This window comes from Etheostoma cragini, chromosome 5 (assembly GCF_013103735.1).
Source record: "Etheostoma cragini isolate CJK2018 chromosome 5, CSU_Ecrag_1.0, whole genome shotgun sequence".
Classification (NCBI taxonomy): domain Eukaryota; kingdom Metazoa; phylum Chordata; class Actinopteri; order Perciformes; family Percidae; genus Etheostoma; species Etheostoma cragini.
The window spans coordinates 5,350,310-5,375,620 of record NC_048411.1 but is presented as its reverse complement, the minus strand read 5'-3'; the positions used below and the strand labels follow the sequence as shown (position 1 = coordinate 5,375,620).

Here is a 25,311-nt window from a genome sequence, read left to right as displayed (position 1 = left end):
AGTATTAGATGTATATATATATATATATACATATATGTAAATATATAAAATAGATAAGAGTCATCCTCTGGGATGTCTGTTCTATTCATGTCAATCCATCCGATCATTGCTTAGACAGTCTGGACTAAAGCGGTGTACAGACCAAACGACCAACCGTGCCCAGAGCCATGTCGCCAACATAAAAAGCTACATCAAGATATATGACGTAAGGTGCTGCACCTGAATACGAGGCAAGACTAAATGAGCGAAACCTCGGGCCAAAGCCCCAGTAGAGAGTGCCAATAATGACCCAGGCTGAGAGGAGAGCGGATCTCTACAGATCAAGGTGGAGCTGACGTAATCCCGACGGACGTGGCACACAGAGCAGCGCGAGAGACAAAACATGGCACCGCATTAAACCCGGATCAAAGGGCCTGCTGTCTCCACCACACAGCAGGTGCCTTCTGGGTCCCCCCTCACCATCAACAGGCGGCAGAAGATCTGTGTTACCCGCCCTCTCAACAAAACTCAAAAGCACCAGCCTCGGCGCTAACACCTCAAAGTCACGGCAAAGTCAAAGTCAAGAGCTGGTGAGAGAGAGAGAAAAAACTGGGAGGAAAAAAAAACAAATCTTTTCTGAATTTCTTTGTAGTTCAAAAGACAGGAGTTGTCATTTTCTTTGAGCTCAAGCTTTCAAATGTTTGATGCAGCGAATGACCTAAACCTTGAGGAAAGTGCGTCTGCTCAGAACGTATCCATCATGGTAGGATGGGGGGGAGCGGGGGCGTGCTGAGGCTAAGATGAAGGCAGCGGTTGATGTGCTGAAAGGGAGGGCTGTGAAAAGTAACGATGAGTGCACCTGGACTAGATTTCAGAGCCGGGAGAACTTTTAAGAGGAGAGAAGAGGAGGAGAAGTGTAGGTAAGGGCTAATTATAAAAAATAAAGTGCCCCCATTATCGGCGCTGTACTGCCCTAGTGAACAAAGCTACAACAGATGGGGTGTCATGGGTAACCGTGCCAATGTGAGCCAAAGCCCGGAGTGGATAGACCCTGGCAGGCCGCTGGTGGAGCAGCCCTGGCAAGGGGGAGGCACAGCTGCATATCTCGCCCTCAGACACATGTTGACAGTGTTTCTCTAGCCCTGCCTACACTAGTCAAGGTGAGACAGCATGGCACGAGGGGAGGAAGGGGGGAGCGAGAGAGGGAGAGAACGCTCCACTATGATGGATAGCGTTCTCCATCCACCTCTCCCTCTTAGAAGGCTGGTGACTTTCCAGTGAGGCAATTATCATTGTGGAATGCATAATAGCCTAATTAATTACAGGTGTCAGCGCTGCCTTTGTTTCAGCGTGGAGGAACATCATGCCAAAGCCGCATCCGCTAAAGGTGCAACGCTGATGAACGAGCCTTGAACCGCGGTGGGGAGAGCGCGGCTGATGGAGGAACGGAATGCAGGGGAGACGGCTTGAAGTCTGCCAAACAACCCGGCGTCTGTTGCGAACAGAAGATGGATTGGGAACACACGGTGCAGAAATTAGGTCCATTATTTGCTTGATAAATCTGCTGTTGTCAACGGTGGTGCTCGGAAGAAGATCTCGGGTAGGCCCTGCGCAGGACGCCTCTGTGCGTAATTTGGTTCCAAGTAGCGGAGGCCAGCTCGGGGTTGGTGGCAGCCCTATCAACGATGAAACATCCCCCAAAACCCGGCGTTCCTTACCAACATGGCATGTCATTTGTCCTGTCAGTTTTGCCGATTTCATTCATTGTGGCGAGAAAGCCGGAAAGCAGGAAATTGCCGGGGAGAGAGAAAAAAAGAGCAAACAGACATGGGAAGGAGAGAAGTGAATGATGGGTTGACTAGGGAGGAGAGACAGCACAGAGATTCCTGTTATTCCCCTCCTCAGCTAAACACAAGGATACACTGGTGCAGAACTTAATAGAACGTCACATTCTGTGTGTGTAAGCGTGCGTGTGTGTGTGTGTGTACTGTACAGGGGGTCGAGGCGGTAGGCTGATAATCCCTCCACGCCCCCAGGCAGTGGGGGCTCATTGTAGAGTACATTGAGTCTAATAGGAGCGGGCGCTGCAGTTGTACGCAGCTCTCCCTGCTCCCACTGTGAGAAGAGTTTTACATAATTAATGACTGTTGATGTTTCCCAGGTAGTCGCCCGGCAAATTCACTCCAGACTCGGCTGCCACCGTCGTCGGTTCCACAGAGAATGAGCGACACCAGAACAGACAGCTTACATTACAGGCATAAATAAGGCAATTTTGTATAGTGTCTTCAGACATTACTGTGAGGGGGGTTCAGGGCCAATGATTCGACTTGCTTCAGAGAAACACTCAGAAAGAGCTTTTCTATGTCTCTGCGGTCTACAGAGAATTTGCGCTTGATGCGAGCAAAACTGCTTCCTTTAGTGTTTTTATAATTCTGTATGCCGTTAGAGACGCACAAATAGAAGCGCATCACTTCTCAAGACAACAGCTGACGGCTCCAGACGGATGATCATTCACGTCTGCATGAATCGGTCTAATCTGAATGTCGATCTTAATACATGTGAGCCTGCTGGTCTGGGTTTGTGTGCTCCAGACCTCTGGCAGACTGGTGAGGCCTCGGGGGGCCTGCACATACTGCTGGGAGGCAGTCCACATCTATACTGGAGCATGTGAAATTAAACATTTAAACACGACACCAAGGGAAGGCTATTTTTTACTGCTCTCGGCCCACTACTCATTATTAATTTGTAATAACCTTTAAGGCTTTTTGATGTCATACATATTTTACAGAGAGATATCACTCCCAGCCGGACTGGAGAGGGGCCTGTCAATGATAGATCACCACAGTGCCACCCAAATGTGTCTTCATCTGCTATAATTAGGACCAGGTGAGGGTTGAGAGTGATCTTTGGACGGTGTGTGCATTTGTCTGTACATCAACTCACACACTAATGCATCAGCGCGAGGATGACGAAATGTCGACACCCAAAGATTAAAAAGTGTAGTGGCCACAAAAGAGAGAGAGGAAAAAGGAGACTGGACAGAAGGAGGTTCCCCAAATGATTTTCTAACGAAAAACGTCTTTTTGCTAGTGTCCTGCCCATCATTTTAAAAACCATATGGGTATTTATGAACGCCTAGTGTAAAGGAGTTCATTTAAAGGTGGTGGTGGGGGGGTGTTAGAGTGCTGGCCAAGGCCATCTTGCTCCCACTCTGTTGGGAGGGCCTCCACGCCCGTTGGATGCCAGCCTAAAGCTCATGTATGCTGGTGCCAACACGCCACTAAAAGCTGTAAAACAAATGAGCTCTGTTTGGTTAATGCACACTGATTGACCTCTGCTGCCAGGCATTTGATGTCATGATTGTAATGACCAGCTTTCGTGCATGATGACTCATATACAATGTGACAGGCGCGAGGTGGCATTTCAATTTGAGTGAATGAGGGCTAATCAGATGAGATCCCTATATCAGAAAGAGCCGAGGCTGTTTTCGGACTCATATCTGATTGAATATCCAATTGTTAATATTATGCCATTCAAATTGTGTTTAATATATCTTAAAGGGTCGGTTCACCAAAATTACTGTCGCTGGTCTCCCTCTTCCTTACCTGAGACTCTACACCTGACTGCCCCTGCTCTCCCTGTTCCTCAGTTCTTTCTGTCTCCTTTTCCTGTGACATAGTGACGTTAGTATTTCTATAAGCATCCATTCTTATAGAGATGTTACCAAATTGTCTGGATTTAAGAAGTTGTACTTACTTTGTGTTTTGGTGTCCTGAAAAAGGATCGTATGTCTGTTTTTATTTTCTCTGTCATTTTATCTCGGCAACAACAACACAAATCTTTATGAGTGGTTATATTATAATTATAAAATTATCTTGCATCCTCCACATAAATATTAAGTTTTGTCTGGGACAGAGGAGGATATATATTTATCCTATATATACTATATATTTTTTTAGTCATTGTTCCTTATTATGATTTTGGTATATTGCTTTGTTTTGTGTTCTCCCTTCTCTGGTTAATGGCTCTGTTTGTGTCCTAGTTTCCTCCCTGGTCTTGTGTTGTGCCTGTCTTGTGTTGCCTTGTGTGTCTGTACGTTCTGTTTCCTGTTTTATTTTAATAGTCTGGTCTTTGTTGCGTCTTGTCTTTAATTCTACTTCCTGTGGTTTCCCGCCTCTGTTGATTGTCGTCCCCGCCCTGATGTGATTCCCCTGCTGTATCATCTGTTCCTCGTTTGCTCGTTATCTCTTGTATTTAACCTCTGTGTTCCCTTTGTCTCTTATCAGATCATTTTGTATGTTGTTCGCTATTGCCCTGTTCCTGTCGACGTCGTCTTCATTTGGACTCTTCCCTAATGTTATTTTGGCCACTTTTGCTAGTTTGATGGTGGAAAAAAGGGTCTGTGTGCCGGGCGCTTAGTTCAAAATGGTTGGACTTGGTGTCTTCATTAATTCATAGGCATGTTTTGGGCGTAACATGCAATAAACCAATAGAGTGTCATCTCCCATTCCCTTTAAAAGCCAGGCGCTTTAGTATTATGATGGAGGCTTTGCACTGTAATATGTTTAAATCTTTTGCACGTGTGTGTGCTGCTGCACTTCCTAATGTGTGTAACAAGTATAGTGTGTGCGTCATGTGCACGAGAACAGGCACATTTTACTAATGCGCTGCTAAAATAACAATGAAATGCTGCGTTGTGGACTTCAGACCAGGTTTTTGTTGGTCAATGGCGCGATCACTTTCTGCTGCCGCAAGAGAGCAATACGTCCAACTCACCTGAACACACCTCCCGGTAAGACTAGCACGCCCATGGGTGCAAAGATGGGCGCAAGTGCATTTGCTATTTAAACGTTGTGGGCACAGGACGGAAAATTAAGAACTGTTTCGGTCTTAAAATAGCAAAGTAACTTGCGTTGGTCTTTGCGTCGTGCCTCTCCGGGTGCAAGATAGAGTCCCTTAAGCGTGATTTATGCTTCTGCGTAAAATCATCACCGTGGCTCGTACTTAGGTAGGCAGAGACACGGACCCTACGCCATAGCCTGACTTCTCAAAAACTACATGTTGCGGCGACGCACGTCACTCGACCTCGGGTTGGTAACATCACATTTCGCCCGACTCCATCTCCATAGACATGAAATCAAGGAAAGGGGTTAACCTTTACAGATACAGATTTTTCACCGTGGTCAGAAAGCACAGGGGAGACACTTTGTTTCTCTCACTATGCCTCTAGAGTCGGTACTTGCTCCAAAGCTAACCACGTCACTCTCTCACTCACACACACATGCACACACACGCCGGCCCTGCTATTCTGTTAAAGAGATCGACGCACACATCAACGCACAAGTATACACTTCAGGTCACTTACGTAGTCTACGGCGAAAGCTCTGCGTGTAGCCTCCGCAGCACCTTAAATCATGCTTTAGATTCATCTTGCAGCCTCATGACCTTGGGGGTTGGAAACCGCTGATCCACATAACACACAGACAGTCTGTGTATTATTTTTAGTAATTAGGACAATAAATAAACAAAAAAATCTATTTTTCTTTTTCACCGCTGTGAGAGCCACCACCATGTGTTCTTCCCATCCATTGTATTAGAGTGGAGGCGGACATCTCGTAGATATAGGCTGTATATCCAAACCTGGGCAACTAAAACCAAAACTGTTAGCATGGTTTGTCGCCACTAGGGGTAAGAGAGAAGTGTGCTTTTGATCATTTTTTATGAACAGACCTTGTAGAAGAATTGCCAGGAATGTTATAGTTTTTGTTAGTTCATAATAACCATTCTTCTTGTTACACCACTGTAAAACAGACATTCAGGAGCGCCAGCTCAATCTTAAACGACCTCAGATACAACTCTTCAGTTAGCTTTATATATAGGAGCTGACTTTAGTGGTTATCTATTGGATGCTGAGCGTTACATAACCCTCCATATGCTCAGAGTGTAGGACAATTCCGTACGGGTTATAAATAAAGAAACCTGACGCACGGCTGCAGCCACTGTGATTTGGGCAAGTTCTCACATGGGATGTCATAGTTCTGCAGTGCTAGCCCCACTGCTATTTCAGGCTCTGCCTCATTAGAACATCCGCTGTGAGTGAACAAAAAAAATAAAATAGAGACTGTACAAAAGACATTTCATTAGGGAAGAGAGAGCACAAAGAGAGAATGTCTGCATTCTCCATGCATTACTACTGTACATTAAAAGGTAGATGCATTGTGACACACACACACACACACACACACACACACACACACACACACACACACACACACACACACACACACACACACACACACACACACAGTGTGTAGCCAGGTATGCCACAGTCTACAAAGTGCTACAGAGTTCTGTGTCTCATGGTCCCACAAGGAGGAGGTCTGCAGGCCTCTTTGACAGGGGCCCAAGCACGGAACCTGCCACAATGACTGCAATTACCCCACATCCACTGCCGTCAACAGGGGGGAGTGCGTTTGTGAGTGTGAGGGAGGGAGGGTGAGGGACGGGACACGCCATTATGCATGTAAGTGTGACTTCTTGCATGAATGAGAGGGGAGGGGGAGAGAAAAATACACATTATTGCGTGCCTGAACCAGCCTCTGTCATTGTGTGTGTGTGTGTGTGTGCGTGTGTGTGTGAGTGTGTGTGCCAGAGCGCGCCTGTAGAGCCCTTTCACACCACTGGCTAATTTAGTAAGGGAATAGCTGGCTGTCCTTCAGGTGAATGGACAGAGATTGGTCTCAATATGAGATGTAATAAAACAAGCCCATCACTGGATCTCACTGCACCTTCGGCTGTCCTTCACATGTCTCGCCAGAAGGAGACACACGCCCACACACACACAAACACACATGAGCCCTCCAAGGTTTGCTATCTTGAAGAAGACCATCAAACCGTGTTGCTTTCTCAGTTATTTTAGCCTACAATCTATTTAGTTACTTATTTATATTTATCACCACTGACAATATCTAAAATATCTAAAAAAGAGTTCACTGCATGACCAGTATGTGAATATGACATAAACATTATCTGATTAGATTTCCTCATTATAGTCCTGAAATCCTGGTTTAATCCTGGTTCAACCCGTAAGCTTAACTTTAACTTTGTTTTGAAAATAAAGTATATTATTAACATTATCATCATACATTGATACAATATTAACATAGGGTTTGACTCTGACCTCAAACCTTTGCTACATGTGGTTCCCCCCTCTCTCTCCCCTTTCATTTCTGGAGCTGTCCTGTTAATAACGGCTTAAAAATGCCCCAAAAAACGTCTTTTTTTTTAAATGCTGCTAGACACTAGCATTTTTGGTTATTTGTCACAAGCCAAAGATGGCTGCAGCTGACTGTTGCTCCTTCCTGCCTACTGCTAGCATGCAGGGCCTGGTGACCGGCAGCGTTTTCCCTTTGGCTGGCCCCTCGGCGCCACTCCAGACTGGGCCCCTCACTCCAGAAGAAGAGCTAGAGCTCTCCCACTAAATCCACCGAGACCCAATTACGGGGACTGCAGGAGAAACCACGAGGAGATGCAAAGTAACTTTGCTTTAATTGAGGATGTGTTTAACACTCTCCTCAGGCCACCGTGGCCACTTTATGTCACAGATGAAACACAGAGCCCTGCAGTGGGACTTTAAAACACATATCTGTTTGTGACAAAGGCAAAGAACAGTCTGATGTGTGGTGCTTAGATATATGAGGGCAGTGGCCGGATGTGATTTAGGACATGGTTCTTCCAGTGTAGAAATACGAATAAAACAAGCAGGTCTATTAAAAGTGTAAAAACACATTTGATTTGCGGTGAAGAAGCAACGCTTTAATGTGCTATGTACATCAGAAGCGGTGCGCCCCTCCCTGGCAAGAGAGTCATTTCACTTGCAGCTGCTTGTTTTAATAGAGCCACATGCTAATTAGTATTGTAGTTAATCCCATATTACAGAGACCCAAACTGTCAGGTCAAATTATAAACAATCGGTCCTAATGTTCGTGCATGTGACATTTGGAGCTGCTATCTCTTCGAGCAAAATGTTCCCTAGGTACTAATTGGCCTACTTTACGCTGTCTTTCTTTGAATTGCCAGTTTCTTTATCATTAAGGATATTAGCCTTGACAAGCAACATCCCATATACCATAGAACCACTAAAAGTGGAGAGGAGCTGCATCTTCTTTTTTTGCAGAGGGACAGCAAAAATGGGAATAAGTGATTCACTCTAGCATGTATTGCTGCGAGATCTACCTTCATGGGATATTAAATACAATTTGTAAGAAGAATAAAAGTTCAAACACTTAGCCAGCAGCAAAGTGAGAGTAACTTTTCTCCGCTTGCATTATTTAAGATAGGCTCCATCATTTTATCAATCTATCGATCTCTCAGCAGAAAGATGAAAATGGAAAAATAATGAGGCCGGTGAATGCTGTGTAAAGAACATCAATGTGCAAAATTTAATTATCTGTGCTGGAAAGAAAAGGAAAATGTGTCGGCTGTTTTCTAAAACTCAAAAAAAAAAAAAAAAAAAGTGAAAAAAGGAGCAGTTCATATTTTTCCCTCTCTGCATATTTTAATTACCAGATCAATCATAACTACGTACTGCAGTACTGCAGAGAAAAGAAAATTGCAATTCTAAATGAAAAACAATAGCTTTGCTTTAAAGTCTTCGCTCTTTTGAAGTCTAAATTAAAATTTCAGGTGCCTTAACAAGAGCCTTCTTCAGAAAGTTATGATATTTAATTAGCATGTTTAGATTTGGCTGAAATTAAACTCCACAGTCGAGCATCATGTGAAATGAAGACTGGTATTCCCGGCGTCAGCGGGAATGGGGGGGGGGAGGGTGAACAGAGGGAATTAAATCACTTTAGCACATGGGGGCTGTGTACCCTCTGACAGAAGCTCATGTTCTTTTGACTTGTGCTGCCACTGGCTTGATCTGAGGCTGGCTCTTGGTGTTCAATGGAGCACAGAAACAACTTTGCTCTCTGGCTGTCTGTGCAGCTCGGAGTCTGTGCCTGAAATCAGAGAATTGCGCCGCAGAACTGGCGGAGCAGCTCTCCCGTTCCGCCTTTTCCTTCCTCGCATGAGCTTTTCCTGGTTGTACGAGCGCTGATGTTTATTTCTCCTGGCATGTCCTCGCCGGCGCTGAGCCACCGATTTCACACATTTTTATTGGCTAATTTGACTGTGCTCTTGCCAGCAGCTGAGAGTGAGCCAGGAGTCAGAGAATCTCGGAGACAGTGCTACTGACGGCTAGTGCTGCCGCTCTGGGACCTGAGCCTGGAGGGAGCAGAGGGGGGAGGCTCTCACCTGTCTCATAACAAGTAGTTGACCATTTTAGACCGAGGCGAGCGCGCTCTCTGAAAACGGCCTCTTAGATTAGTTACTGTCTGCTACCGGCGAGTGTCTGTTGTGCAAGGGGTCAGGAAGGGAACGTGATTGCCTGTCTCTTAAGGAGACAGGGTTTTAGAGGAGCGGATGTACACCCAGCTAGATGGCCAATAGGAGTGGTGCAGTCGGCGCTGTGCGTGCGTCCATCCTCAAACATGGCTAACATTTGCACAGCAGCGGCAGTCAGGCGTGACGTCTCCAGGCTCTGAGGTTTGTGCTGTCAGGACGGTAGAAATTAAACCTGGCACTGCAGAGCAGAATGTGCTGAAACTCATCAATTCCACATGGCTAGAGAGCCAAGTGCCTATTTATAACATCGCCCCCCCCCCCCCCCCCCCCCCCCTTCTTTACCTGGTGTGCATCCCTGGCTCTAAACACGCATCCATAATGATGAATACACCCAACTGGGATGCTCCGACAGGGCATCAGTCAGGACAGGAAAACAAACACGCCAACACATACACACACCATCAGATCACGGCACAGCAGAGGAGGGATACGACTGACACTGTGAAGGCTGATGGAAAGGTTGAGGCGTCTCAGCATAAAAACACCCAGCAGAATCACAGCGATCAGTCACCGCGCAGGAAACAAACACGGGCAGTCAGAAACATTACACTTCTTCAAAAGGCCCAATCTGGAGCTGAAATATGGCGCACCACTGTTGAATCACCGCCACCCAAATACTGTTTTTCTTTTATGTAGTCATTAACTGAATTGATGACACTTCAGTTTAACAAGTTACTGTCTGAGCTTCTGAGAAACAGACTGAAGGCACAACGCTGACAACCTCATAGATGGATGTGGTGGAAACGGGCTCATACATGGGCTGTGGACTTGTTTCGGTCGTACGGACACGCAAGGATTTCCAGAAAAGAAGCCGCATGTGTGTATACGTCAATGCAAGGACCATCGTTGCTGCGCGACTGGTACAAGTCGATACGTACATTACATACACTTACACCGATGACCTACCGATGTGCATGCAACCCTCCCTGGACTTGTTTCTAATGAATCAGCCGTCACGCTGTGAGTAGAGAATATAGTCTGCAGTGTAGTTCAGACACTTCACTGATAAATCCCAGATTGGCTTTATGGTCAAAAGTAGTTTTTGTATGATTAACTTCAGTCTCTGCAGGAAACGCTTGCTTTTAAAAGTAATGTAAAGGTAACGGAAAAAGTTACTTTACATAAAGGGTAACTAAGTAACGGATTTCTTTTTTAAAGCCCCATTATGTCACTTTTTGAGTTGATTCTTAGCAAAAATATGCACTCATTCGTATGTAATGCTTCCACCAACTAATCAAAGTATTTTTGTACGCGCAGAAGCTGCCATTCAGAATCACTAAGAATACATATTCTGCCATGTTGCGCCTCCATCTTAAAAATCCGTTAGCCAAAGAGGGACGTACCTCCTTGTTTCGCGTTTCTACAATCAGTGGCACTATGACGAATGCCAAGGAGGGGAGAAGATGACTCAGCGACTGGTGGCAGATGCAGCTGGAGCATCACACCTATTCTCTAGGACGTGTAACGGAGTTGCAATGGAAGCTAAAAAGATAATGAAAACAACAAAGTTAATATCTGGGTGGTTTTTCCAAGATGGAGAGCTCATTGTTGGGTTTCTGTAAATAACATCACAGAGTTTGGTCTAGACCTGCTCTTTATGGAAAGCGCTGTGAGATAACTGCTGTACTGATTTGGCGCTATATAAATAAAAATGAATTGATTTTAAAAGGCGCCAAAGTTGCCTGCTTTCTTCTCAACGAGTAATTCTGCCTATTTGTGTTCATTTTAAAGTTTTCTAGTTAGTACTTGCTTGGCTAACTATAGCATGGTTGTGCATTATGTTAGAACGACGTCTAAGGTACTTTTTCTCTCGTCAGTAACATGAACGTAATCATATGTGTCGTGATTTCCCTGGCAGACAACTCACGTCATGTGTAGTTGTAACACAGACCAGCTCCAGCTAGAACCGCTGCGTGTAAACTATGGAGATACTAAGACTAATTTCGGTTTCATTGACATTGTTCATGCTGCTCAGAGAAACATATTAAACACACAAACCTCTGTTGCTTTTCTCCTATGCTGTAAACATCGCCTTACGCTATTAATCTCGTACAATGTACAGAATAGCACTGGTACTTTACTAACATTATCTTGCATATGTTTGGGGACCTGATAGTTAGCAATGAAATGGCACCAAAATAACATTAAATCATTATTGCACTGGAAGGAGCTCTCATGGACGCTAATTTTGCATTTTGGAGTTGAATCGCGCTCGGAATGGGAGGGGGTAGAAAGTAATATTCAGTTAGTTGTCATATACAATTTCACCGCTAAGAGGGAAAGGTTCTTACACCATGTAGCGTTTTTGTAAGGGTCCTGTTGCATAAAAGTTCACTTTTAACATTAATGAGTTCCCCCAGCCGGCGAATGGTCCCCCAGTGGCTAGAAATGGTGATAGCTGCAAACCGGGCCATGGGTATCCTGCTCTGCTTTTGAGCAAATGAAAGCTCAGATAGGCTGATCTGGAATCCTGCCCCTTATGAGGTCATAAGGTGCAAGGTTATCTCCCCATTCTCTGCTTTATCCGCCCAGATAATTTGGCCCACCCATGAGAGAGAGACATCATGGCTAAGGTCTATATAAAATCCTCCAAAGAGCACCATGTATGGGACCTTTAAGAAGTAATACATAATAAGCAAACACTACTTTTTTAAAGTAACTTCCCCAACACCGCTAGTAAATGCACTGAAAAGAAGATTTGTGGGGCAGGCAGCAGGTGCGGAGTGACTGTTTCACATAGAAAATAAAGCTATGTTTGGCAAAAAAGTACCCAACTTCGAAAGGTTTGATGGATTTACATGTAACAACTCAAAAGAACCGATTCTGTGACATTAGTTTGTCCGCCCAGCCGTAGCTTATTGTTTATCTGTGTCCAATATCACTCCCTATTTATCACATTTTCCCCTTTGTCTTTGTACATTTAGTGGAGCTCCGAGATCAGTGACAACCCTTTGCTCATGTTGAAACATTTGTGATACCTGGTAATGCATTGGCTCACTTTAAAAGTAAAGAACAAACTGTGTCAATAAACAGTTATTACAACAAGTAACTAAATATAAAAAAGAAGCTAATTGTAAATGGTCTGCTGAATGCTTTTCTGATGTAAAAAGGGATCTGTGATATGAAATGAGCCTGTCTCTCAGAAAAGCAGCTAGACTGGGTTATTTGTTCATTTGTCAGTGTATGTACTTTGGCACTGAATGAGAAGTAGTATCAGAGGTAAGATGGACAGCCGTACAATATTTGATCCAATATTTAGCTTGTTCACCTTTGACTAATCATAATCAATAAAAGCCAATTTTAAAGTAATGAAAACTGAAAACAGTATATGAACAGAAGTGCACTGAGTTTGGGATAAAGTAGCTTTTCTGTACTGATGTGGAGAAAAGGCGAGGACGTTCACCCTCTGGAGATGCAGAGGACGTAAAAGACTCAAGGAAGGTATTATCTAATGTCCAATTACACTCCCACCCCCAGCCCACACACACACACACACACACACACACACAAATCCCTTCCCCTGTGCTCTGTCTCTCTCTATTCTCTCCTTACCTTCCTGCCTCCCACCATCCGTCCTTCTCCTTAGTATGAAGAGGACACAAGAGATAAACCAGGAGCAGAGAGCCGGTGGTTTACATGGCCCTGGAGCCCATTAGGTTCCCCACAATAGGCTGGAGGCCTGGACGTGCTTTGAATAGGTAATGGCGTGGAGATCCTGGGCCTGGCCTGCTGCTCAATGAGCCTAAGACAGCCGAGCAGGAGACAGGCATTAGAGATACTTCGTTGGGCCGGTCTGGAGCATTCTGACCATGGCCGGGGGGAGGCAGGGGAGGATGGGGAAGCGTGAGTGAGTGAGAGGATAGGGAGGTGTCGTAAATGCCCATTACATAAGGTAGGGCAAGAATACTAACACAAAGGGAATATTCACAGGTAACTGTAATGCAGGGATCTGGTTTATTGACACAGAAGTATGGGTCTATGTTGTGCAATATACATCAAAACTAGCTTGATTTAAAAAAAAAATTAAAAAAAACATGATGCAGTCGAGAAGCAGCTTTTGTATCACACTGTATGACTGCTGCTCACCTGTTTCGACCCCATCTTCCCAAGTTAGCCATCCACTCAAGCAATCTGTACCTAATAACCGCGAGGTTTAGCCCATGATGAAGATCTGTCTTCATTGAGCTGGAAAAGCTGTAGCGTCGCCGAGCATTTTTCCTAACGGCGCAGTCCCTCATCTATGAAAGTGCCATAGAGGCCCTCAGACAATTAGGCAGGGAAAAGCTTTATGACCGTTAGACTCACTCAGCGAGCGGCACTCTCCCCGCCAGCACCGCCAGGAGCGCTGGCTCGTGCAGAAAGGTAATTACGGAGCCTCTCATAATGACACGGAGGAAGCTTGCGTCATAACACCCACAGCCTTTTATCACAGCGCCGTAATTAATTATCATCCTTTTACTCTTTGATTCATTCCACTATTCATAACATATTCATACATTCAAGAGAAATTATCATTTCCTCCAGGAATTAATCAAAAGGAGGAAGAACTGGTCGTCTCTCGATGGATGATCAAAGACGGTGTTTGCTTCCCCGCTGCATGGCGGGCCAGTTCAGGGCAGGGCACTGTGGGCACTGAAACGCTCGGCTGCTCCATGACTCTGACTGGCCACAGCATCTTGCAAGATGCTTTACACAGCGAGATTTAGGTTGAAATCACAGCTGCAGACGTTGCTGATAAAAGGAGACACGTGTGAGTTTTGTTGTCCATTATCCCTTATTTCTCTTGTCGTTCTCCAACATACTGTCTAACAAGGTAGATGATTAAAAAACAAAAAGCGAATTGAACATACATATGCGTTTACTTTTTAAGTGTCTTCTTTCTTCCTGAATGCGAGACGTCAGTCATAAAGGTGGGAAGCAGCAGCCATTTTGCAATCTCTTTACTCAGTTTCATGGACTTCAAAAAATAAGCTGCTCCATAGTCACAGTACCTGCCGTGCTCTCATAGAAAACAAGCAACAACAACATACATAAAAACATCTTCTTCCTCCACATTATCACTTCCCAACCTCAGGGGAAGAAATGGCACAGTTAGACTCATAAACAGGTGTCCACCGGCCCCCAGTGCGCAGCACTTTAATAGCTGTTTGATGTTTTTGATGTCTAGTCAGCTCGATCGTACCTTGCTGCTTGATAATGAGGGCCAATAATGAATCCTGAGCTTGAGGGGTTAATGGTATGTAGCCGGCAGAGCTGCTAATTACACGTTACAAACTATTTATCAGAATCTCCATCTGCGCAAGCACCACAACTCTCATTGTGCACGCTAAATTACTCCACGGATTATCATTGTAAAGCAAGTTTCAGTAATTAGGGACCCGTACTGCTGTTTTCCTTTTCTAAGAGCACCAAACGGCATCAAGAGGAGAGAAGGAAAATAGAACGACTGGTTAATTTGGGCCTGATATTCAGACTGGTATGGGGCAGATGTGAGGAGGAATCTGCCTCTCCCGAAGAGAAGAGAAGAGAAGAGAAGAGAAGAGAAGAGAAGAGAAGAGAAGAGAAGAGAAGAGAAGAGAAGAGAAGAGAAGAGAAGAGAAGAGAAGAGAAGAGAAGAGAAGAGAAGAGAAGAGAAGAGAAGAAAGGGCTACCAGCATGCAAGAAATCCGTCACTGTTTTTTTCTCTACCGCCCCACAAAGGTTTATCCTGAAGGGACTTTACACTCTTAAGTGAGAGGGAGGTGTAAATTGCATTGAGAAGCACACATAGTCTTGGCGAGACTCGGTGAAGACTGCTGTCTGTACGTTCAGATGGCAGCGAGCACTTGTGTGAAAGTTGTGTGAACAGTGCGGTCCAACGGGCCCGTCTCTCCAGCGATCGCTTATTTGAGAAATAACTGTCATATCCCTCAGCCCCAAAGGTGCGCCTGAGACCATGGAGACATGTACCATCTCCTCTTCTTCTCCCCGTAAATTTTTATTAAAATTACCTTCATTATAAGACAGTGTTCATTATAAAACCAAAAAACGCCGGTCTCCCAGGGCCACGTGGATTAATAAGGACAGTGGTGTATTTTAAGCCGTAAACTCAGCTCCTCACTGTCCTTAATCTCCTTCCTACTTCACAAGGCCAAATTAACACCTCTCCTCAGCTCTGACGGGACCTCATTAGCAAACTTCCAGGGAAAGAAAGAGGAGAGCGGAACGAAAAAAGAGGAGAAGAAGGAGGGAAGCGACCAATGACAGCCACCAGCTCTGGGATTAACCCTTTCTCCTCCTGCAGCTCCTCGAAAAAAAAAAAAGAAAAACTAGGTCGGCAATGTGTTTCTAATCAGTCGCCTGGTTAGCGATAATTAGAAGGCGAGATTGGACGGGAGTAGGAAGAGGAAGTGGGTGGGGAACATTGAAATGAAAAAGAAAAGAAAGAGAACCTGTCACGTCGCAAACACTTCAAAGGAGCCGACTTCTCCTTTAGAAGTGGCATGATGAGGGTCCAAATACCACAAGGCACTCCTCTGGGCCTCCGTAAACTGGGAGGGGCAGTGTGGAAGCAAGGACCCAGTTCTTTCTCATGTATGCATCCTCAGTCACACACACACACACACGCACGCACGCCGCCAGGACTATCGTTCACCACCTGTACAGTGCAGCTGCAGGGGAGCCTTCGTCTATCCCAAACCACACAGCCAAACAAGCCCATCCAGCTCCACCTTCTCTCCACGTCCCGTCCCCCCCCCCCCCCCCAAACCCCACCCCTTCAGCAGCAGGTCCAGGTCCCACAGCTTACACCGAGGTCGCGCAGACTACTGCTGGGTAAAGTTCACAAGCCTCCGCAAGCTGTTTGACATTACCAATAAGGTCAAAGTGTATCAGAAAACACCAGAGGATTATATTATTATGGTGTGCCGAGTTGTTCGCTGCACCTCGAGATCAAAAAAAAAGAAATAGCCGAGGCTGTTATTTTTTTTTATTTTTCCAAGCTGGCTTACTTATCAAAATGTGCAGAACATAAGCTTGTGGAAGTTACACAAGAGAGACCAAGAGGTACCCAGAGAGGCCCGCAGCTAACAATAAAAAAAAATAAAAAACTCATCGCTCATTATCAGCCATCTATTTTATCTACTATGAAACATCTCTAGACTCCCAGTTGTCAGACATCAATGGTGCTTAAATTAATCCTGTGGGCTCCTGTTTGCACAATAAAGACATGGAAGGGTGTTTCTGATATTTGTGCGACTTTACAGTTAGAGTAATTGAATTAGTGCACAAATCAACCACAGAGTATTGCGTATAGAGTGTGGTACTGAAGAATGTGATCTCTCCTGTCAGGGAACACGGCTGCTCAGCATAGTCAATTATAAAGCGTTAAAAAAGAATCTGCCAATAATCACTTCCAAGAGAAGTGAACAATCCATGCTGAGTGTTCTTGTGTTTACCGATGATAGGGCTTTCAGGTTAGCGCCGAGCGGGAGTGTGGAGGAGAGAGCGAGCCTGGAAACATATTTGTGGTATCATTTCCATAAGCCTTTGCTTTGCGGACCATAACGCGGCTCACAAATGTGATTTATGACCTTGGTTTAATGGCTGGAGCAGAGTCTTGGTAGGTATCAGATGACTTTTTCAATATGGCGACGTCAGAAGGGGGCATGGTGAATGCACCATCACAACAGGAAATGAGGGCTTGTCTCAGCCAAGAAAATATGAGAAGCCCGATATCTGATCATCTAATGGCAGATAGAGGCTACTTCACTTTGATAGAAAAGGCATCAGTCAATAAGCACCAGATGAGCGGCAACGCGAAAAGTATGCCTTGGATCGCTCGCCCTATCTATCAAATCACTTATTCTAGAGGCACACTGATCTGCACTGGTCAATGTGCATATGATATCCAGCAGCAATGTCCCGCGTGTCAGTAAATTAGAATGTGGAGCAGAAAGAGCTTCGATCATCAATAAAAATGCTACTAAGCGGTTTCATGACTTTCTGCGTTTTATTCTGCAGAATCTGTGAAATGTGTCATATATCTGTGAAATGTGACTCACCTGGGCCTGGAAACTCTTGAGAACAGGTGCCACCATCTCCCGGACTTCCTGTGTACGGACCAAAAAAGTAAACTCAGTATCAGCATTTTCTATTTTGCAGATGCTCCACCTGTTTAGGAATCAGGCTAGACCAGGATGAGGCCCGAACATAGGGAAGAAGACCGAAAAGATTTCATGTTAATGAATTCTCTCCATAGCTCCTTTCACGCTGCACGCCTGTGTGTGAGTGAGGTATGTTGCTATGGGCTGTGGGTATTAGTGGTTAAAACCTAAAAGGGTTTGAGTGGGCATGTTTGAAAAGTGGGGCTTTCCAGTAGCTTGCGTTAAGAGCTCAGAGATCCAAACTTGTGCGAGCTCCCACAGCCTCAGGTAAGGGGATTGTGCTGCCAGTGGGGACAGCCTGATCCTGCCTTAAACGCCTGTATTACACTGACAAGATTACAGCCCCACACTACCTACTCGGGCTGAGATAGACAGGCGGCATAGCCTCAGCAAATAGCCCAAGGGCTCATTTATAAAAGAAAAAAGAAAATATTCCCTTTGACTTGGGCTTAGATGTCGATGGATGATCATTTCTAAGAAGATGATAAAAAAGGACAAAATCGTATCACTATCATTCATAGAGTTAGCTTTTTGTGTATTCAGCTAAATCCACCTTAATTGCCATTATGCCTCACAAAAGTAAGGTGGAACGAGGTCTTGGCACATTCATACACACAATTGCCAATGTGGTTTTAAAATGGTAGTGTATATCAAAAAAGAAATAATGATGCACACAATAGTATTATTGCTGTTAATGTATTAACGATAATACAACCAGCATATTCATGGATCCAATGCAGTTCATCAGGCAAATACACATGTTTACTTGGGGGACAGAAGCACAGGTGTTGCTTGTAAAAGATCTTCTCAATTAAGTTTAGTATAAACTTTAGTGATGATGAGTCCTGCTCAGGGGGGTGGAGTGCAGAAGGATACTGCTCTAAGAAGCACCATTTGCATTTACTACTTACAACTTCTAGTTATTCTTGTATAAGTTCAATCCGCATTTATGTTGGACATGGCGGGAAGCAATGCATGTGTTTTGCATTGCTGATCAGGTGGAGGGGTGCGCATGGTGGTAAAGTGAGTGGAGAACGTTGAAGGATAGATTCATATTTTTTCAAGTCTGTCTAAAGCAGTACTCACATGCCCATATATACACTGAACACGTTACAGTAGTTACAGTATTTGTCCCTGCTGTTCATACTGGATTCCCTTTTTAAAGTGGATGGCACCAGAATCCAGTGACCTTATCTGTGCTGATATGCATTCTAAAGTTCAGCTGGAGATAATATTCAGAGTTGGACAAGGTTTATTTGCCAGGCTGCAGCAGAGGGAAAGTAACACATTTTGTACCAACACATTTCATTTTGGAAGATATCTACTTAATTTGGCCAACTCAGACTGCTGAAGCCTCTTATTTATTAGTTTGGGCTGAACTTTAGAATGAATGTTTGCAAAGAACGAGGACTGTGGATTTTGTGCCTTATCTCTTTCAGCGGAATAAGAGAAGGATCTTTTTGCAGCCAGCATAGGCAAAATGAACGACTACAGTGATCAAGAACTCTTACATAAATGTAGTGTACATATGGGCAGGTGAGCATCGTTTTAAGAGACATAAAAAATGCTCACAAATTCCTTAAAGGTGCCCTGCCACACAAAACCATATGTGTTTGTGAACGTTAAAATTAACAGGTGCCTCCTCTGTCAGCTCTAGCCACTGGAAAGAAACAGGCAGAGAAACCAGGCCAATTACAACAGCTGGTCAGTCTGATGTCACGTTGCCTGAGCTCATTACTATTCATGAGCTCACCCAGTTGTGCTGGGTAAAGCCTGCTGATTGCCAGGCTTTCACTGGCTAGTTGTTAGCCAATAAGAGTCAAGCAGCTTAGCTCGTTGAATATTAATGAGGCACAAATCGAGCTGAGTCTTCCTGCAGGCCTTCTATACCACACTAGAATGGCTTGAAACAAGGTAACCAAGGCATTTATTCCACAAAGATGATGAAGAGTCCATGGTAGAACTTCAGACATGACCCCGAAGTAATGAAATACATTGGGCAGGGCAATTTAAAATGTAGAAATACTAGTACAGTTCCTTTCCTTTCTACTCTACTCTACTTTTGTCTTCTTTTTTTTTTTAACAGCACATACTGTGTTTGGAATAGTCATGTTGGACGGCCGGTCTCGTCAACAACATTTATGAGACTGTGTTTAGTCAGAGTCCTGTTCCTTGTGGGTTACCAGAGACACCTGTACCTGTTACACCACAGATATTCAGAGAAAGTCAACATCAGCTGTCAAATCAAATGCCATGTTAAGGTTTTCTCTTTTTTTGTTATAAAGTGACGTTTTAGCTTTGAAATTGTAAGTGAGCAGCAAAGTTGTGAACACCTTTTGAGCCCCCCTCTCAACTCACCCAGCCAGAGGCATACGCAGCTGCAAGACTACAGCATTTAAATATTAACTGCTTTGTATTTCTTTCTTTTTACAGAAGAAAGAAATAAGGAAATAATTCAGGCATTTGTTGGGGCTGAAGTAGCAGCAGTGACACAGATAGCTGATACCTGCTGAAGTGAAGACGGGGGGGGGGGTATGCTAGACTCACCTCAGGGACATTTCTCTTGAACTCCCTGCTCAACTCTACCAGGTGCTTGTGGGAATGTTCGCTCTCCTCTTGTCGACCAGCCAGCTCAGACGCCACAGAGTTTAGCTCCCTCTACAAACACACACAAAAAAGAGAGAGAAACGGTGAGAGGAGGAGAGTGGAGAGAGACGGCACTTTAGGGAGCCTGCCAACGCTCATCCAGTAAAGCTTAGAGTGTACATAAATAAAAATACACTGCTGAATATTAACAATGTAATCCTTCATGATCTCACAGCAGTAATACTTACAGCTAGCCCTGGCCCATAAATAATTAAGCCAAAATAAATCCAATGCCTACAGTAGCAGAAGGCCTTTTAGATAATCAGTATTTGAAATAATCAATACGTTTGCAACGGCTATAGAGCGCCAGTGAGGGAGTGGGGCGAGAGGGAGGGGATAGAGAGAGAGAGAGAGAGAGAGAGTGAAAGTGAGAGAGAAAGGGGAGGGAGGTTGAGTCACGTGTAAAGACCCAATAACCTGACATACACCCCTGCAAACAAATAGAGCTTCCTTCTGAAACGAAGGGCTGTTTTTTAAAGCCCGGCCAAGACCTGATTCAAACATACAGATGCCTCGCTTGCTGTCTTAATTACCACCGGTCAGATCTATTTTCAGCCTCTTTCCAATCTCTCTCCCATCGCCTGCACCAATCTTTATATTGACCTCACACAGATTACTGATACAGGACAGCAGCCTCCATAGCTTTAACCAAATTAGCCTTTTGCTACAACAACAGCCTTGATCGCTATTCCATTAATGTCTCCGCACATTGGTTCCTTATATGTCTGTGTTATACGAAATGAGAGCTCCACCCCGGCAAAATGTCTGATCCACTATTCAAAGCTGTCTGTGTAGCAAGCCCTTCGTCAGAACCTTGCATTCATGCTGGACTCAGCTGCACCACATGCCATCCACAAATCCAATAGTATCGATCAGTCATCCAATTCCCGGCTCTTTCAGCAAACAGGTGGGGTTGGAAAAAAAGGAAAACAGATTCTAACTCCACTCTCCAGTATTGAGCAGCACTGGAACGGACAACTGTACATTCATCTCCTCTTCATTTTGACTGCGATTCTCTAATTGATGAGGATCTTCTCTTGTAACTGCTGTATAACAATAGAAAAGTGGAGTAGGGGATTCAATTACCACTGCGATTTTATATATGACGCTGGCAAATTAAATTGACTGCGTTTTAATTAATCTGCAGTCTTACTTAAAAGGCAATTTAATAAATCATCACACAAGGAAAAAAAGAGAGAAAATGGAAGGGTGAAACTTCAACAGTGGTGGCCTCGTGGGATGGTGAAAGCCTGTCGGTCAGAGAAGTGGCCTGTTAATTGAAGGGCTGCTGGTTCAAGTCCCTGGATTAAAGAGACAGAAAGTGGGTAAAGTACTGAATGGGGCACCTGGGTAGCTCACCTGGTAGAACTGGCACCCATAAATAGAGGTTTACTCCTCAATGCAGCGGCCACAGGTTTGACTCCAACCTGGGGCCCTTACAAGTCATTCTCCCCCTCTCTCCCCTTTCAAGTCTAAGATGTCATATAGGCCTGAAATGCCCAAAAAATAATCTTTAAAGTTGGACTTAGTGTAGTCGGGGGTGAGATGCAATGCTATAACCCTTATATTTCTACTGACAACAATGGATTAACACTTTAGTTTTAAAGCGCCCATATTCTGCTCATTTTCTGGTTCATAACTGTATTTTGAGGTTTTACCGGAGTAGGTTTACATGGTTTAATTTTCAGAAAACACCATATTTTTGTTGTACTGCACATTGCTCATCTTTTCACCCTGTGTGTGTAGGTCTCTGTTTTAGCTACAGAGTGAGACATCTCACTTATTTTAGCTACAGAGTGAGACATCTCACATCTATACTATACTTTGTTGGGAGTCAAACATGTGCTTGTTTTTATTCCAAGTTTTGTATGCACGTGGAAGCACCAGAGACACTAAATTACGCCTCAAATCCCAGAAAAAGTGATTTTTTTTCATAATATGGTAAACTTACACTTACAGACTTACAGACAATATACTTAAAGAAAACATTACTTAAAAAAGGACAGTTTACCTTAGTGCCACGAAAGGAATTTGCAATGTGTCTCTTCAGAAATCATAACCTGGTTATTAGAAATATTGCACAGACCTGGTTGTGAGGAGTTTCATGAAGGAACTATTTTCTTTCTACCAAACTACAGCTACCCACCGTTACTTAGTGCAGGATGAAGCGTAGTGAAGGATGAGAGGCTCGCCGTCCAACATATCTAGCTTGTGGAGATGGGCATTTCAAATTAGCTTAAACTATAAATGCTATGCTGTAAGGCATTGGATTATGTTACATATGTGTGCTTTTACAAATAAGTGCTAAGCAAAGCCATGGTGCCGCAACAAAATAGCCTTGGGAAGGAACTTGTTTCGTTGAAACGTGGAAGTTCAAAGGTTGTTTTAGTCGTCAACAGAAAACTCAGATTGGACAGATAGTCTAGCTAGCTGTCTGGATTTACTCTGCAGAGATCTGAGGAGAAGTTAACCATAGTCCTCAGAAATCCACCAGAGTTTAGAATTACAACACAAAGAAAGCGTTAAGTAACAGACATCCGGCGGAAAAGAGTGACATCCGGCAGAATGTCCGGCGGGACCGGAAGTGGAACGTCGTGTGTATAGACTAATAACCTGAGCTAGCTAACCTGAGTTAGCTAAGCTGAGCTAGCTAAACTGAGCTAGCTAACGTTACAGTGCTCGTCCATGAGTATGCTTCCTTCTGATCGAAAGAAAATAGTTCCTACATGATACTGCCTACAACCAGGATTATGTCTTATCTTAAGTGATCGGGTCATGATTTCTGGAAAGAGACAATGCTGTTGAGTTTTTTAATGTATATTTTATCTGAACTTTGAGCACCATATAGCTGAGTGCCATCTAGAGAAGGCTTTCTACAGGCAATATCTCCAACACTGGGCAACTCACACTAACACAATCTATATTGATAAATAGCATTTTAGGTCAGATGGAGAATATGTATATTTTATCTTGGGGAGAACTGTCCCTTTAACAGGAATAAATAGTGCATTTGATGGGGACTATTTTCAACCACGGATGGATGTACATTTGGTGTAACAGTGAGTAGGCTATTTACAAGACCAGGAGGATGTATGTGAAATTGATTCAAAATAAACTGCATTGATTGTGATCATCATATGTCACCCTGGGTAGTTTGGCATTTTGGGAAATACACTTATTCACTTTGTTGCAGGGAGTTTGATGAGAAGACTGACACCATTCTCACTCACTTTGCACGCTAAATATAAATCTACAGCCAACAGACAATTATCTTATCTTAGCAGAAAAGACTAGAGGAAAGGGGAAACTTTGAGCTTGGCTCTCTTCACATAAAAAAACTAAAAAAAACTGACAAAATAAAAACTGGCTAGCAAACACCTTAAAGCTCACTAATTAACACATTGCATCTTGTTTTTTAATCCAAACAAAAATTGAAGCAACAAGTTGTTTCACAGAGATTAACAGCAGTGACTTCCTGGTATCCCCACTGATTGGCTGGCAAACTCACTGTGACAACAAGACTCCAGAAGTGAGAAACTAAATAAATAGGCTATTTGAGGCTTTGGCTACATGGGCAATACTTGTTAGTAGGATCAATTCTTTGCTGATTTGGGTCTTTTAATGGGATTCGTTGAGGTGTCAAAGTGACATTGTTATAGTGGGAGCCATAAATTTCTCCTGATGGTCAGGCTAGTGTCTTACGCGGTAGCTCACTGGAATGTTTGAATGTGGGTGTGAATGGGTAAATGAGAGGCAAATTGTGAAGCATCATTTACCAATGCCAGTGTTTTTCTGGTGTGGAGAGTCTTACCAAGCCTCAGAAACTGTCTTTTGTTATGATTGCCATTTGTAACAAAGACAGACAATACATTTTTTAACATCTGGCTACGACCACTGCTCCTGTCATTTAAAAAAAAAAATTAAAAGTTTTACACTTAAAAAAGTATCCAAGTGTTTAGGATACATTTGGTTAGTGAGAAATGTGCCATTCCTTGGAAATCACACTGTCACCGGAAAGGCCACGGCTGTACAGCATAAGATGACAGGACTTTATAAATTCTTGTTAGTCCTTCCAGTCCATCTGGGATGAGCCTTCCTGCAGATTAGAGAGTGGGCTTTCAGAAGCCGGCCAACCTCCACTAGATTCAAATGGCCCCAGACCCGGCTAATCTTGCCAAGAGAAAATTCCTCTAGAAGTGACTTTGAGTGGATTTTATAAGTACTTAAGATATAACAGTGTGGTGATTCTAAGTCCCCCTGTGCTTTAGTGGCCCGGGTATAGAGCTGGATTCACTTTTATTGCAGCTCAGCTGATGAGAATGGTGAATACTCATTCTGTATGCAAGCCAAACAGTGCTACCATACTGGCACGGTTATTTTGAAAGCACCCCCACGGTTTCTGGACCATTACGAGGGTGGGGAGCCTGACCAACAGCCCATCAAATGAAACCGACTGTTTGTCTTTCGGGAAAGAAGTGAAGCAGAACAGACTGTTTGCTACTTTGGTTGTCTTGCTCAGATTGATGATAGGAGGACCTCCACAATGTAGTGTTTCCCAATGCTATCTCGGGAGACAAAAGATACTAAAGAAGATTTCTCCTCTGCTTCCTAATCAGATGTGATCCATTTCAACCTACAAGAAGGGCACCTTTTGAGAGCCCCGATAAAATCCACCTATCTTCCTCCATTATGTTGAGCTTCATCCTTCATGAAATCATTTGCATGAACATGTACATGTGTCTGATGTCTCAAACACTTAAAAAGGAGAAAAGGTGAGTTCAATTCGCTCGGCAAAGAGGAGTTTCTCTGTAATCATTCGACCGATTTTCAAAAGGACGACTGGGACCGAATTTTTAGTCTGGCAGTCGGGTCAATATAGAGCTCCTGTCATTAAGCCTCTGCCAGTCAAACATCCAGCCATAATTGATGAGTTTCCCCCGGGGAGGGTGGAGCTGTCATTGGGGCTGGAGGGACAGGAAAGAGGGATTTCGAGCATGGAACTGGTCCTGGCGTCCTCAAGTCAATCTGCCAGGGGAAAGCAATTGGTGACTTCTGACTCAAAACCAAAGACCAAGAAACAAGAAGCTTATTGGCT

At 44.0% G+C, this 25,311-nt stretch overlaps 1 protein-coding gene across 3 annotated transcripts in view; it reads right to left on the bottom strand.

The window, feature by feature from the left end:
* cux2b (cut-like homeobox 2b) overlaps positions 1-25,311 on the bottom strand; it is a 99,058-nt gene that overhangs the window by 40,961 nt on the left and 32,786 nt on the right. For all 3 annotated transcript variants that reach the window (XM_034871690.1, XM_034871691.1, XM_034871692.1), the window contains exons 2-3: positions 20,118-20,228; positions 17,469-17,516 (exon numbers count right to left, since the gene is read on the bottom strand). In XM_034871690.1, the coding sequence (XP_034727581.1) occupies positions 17,469-17,516; positions 20,118-20,228 (159 nt within the window). The remainder of the gene's footprint in view (positions 1-17,468; positions 17,517-20,117; positions 20,229-25,311) is intronic.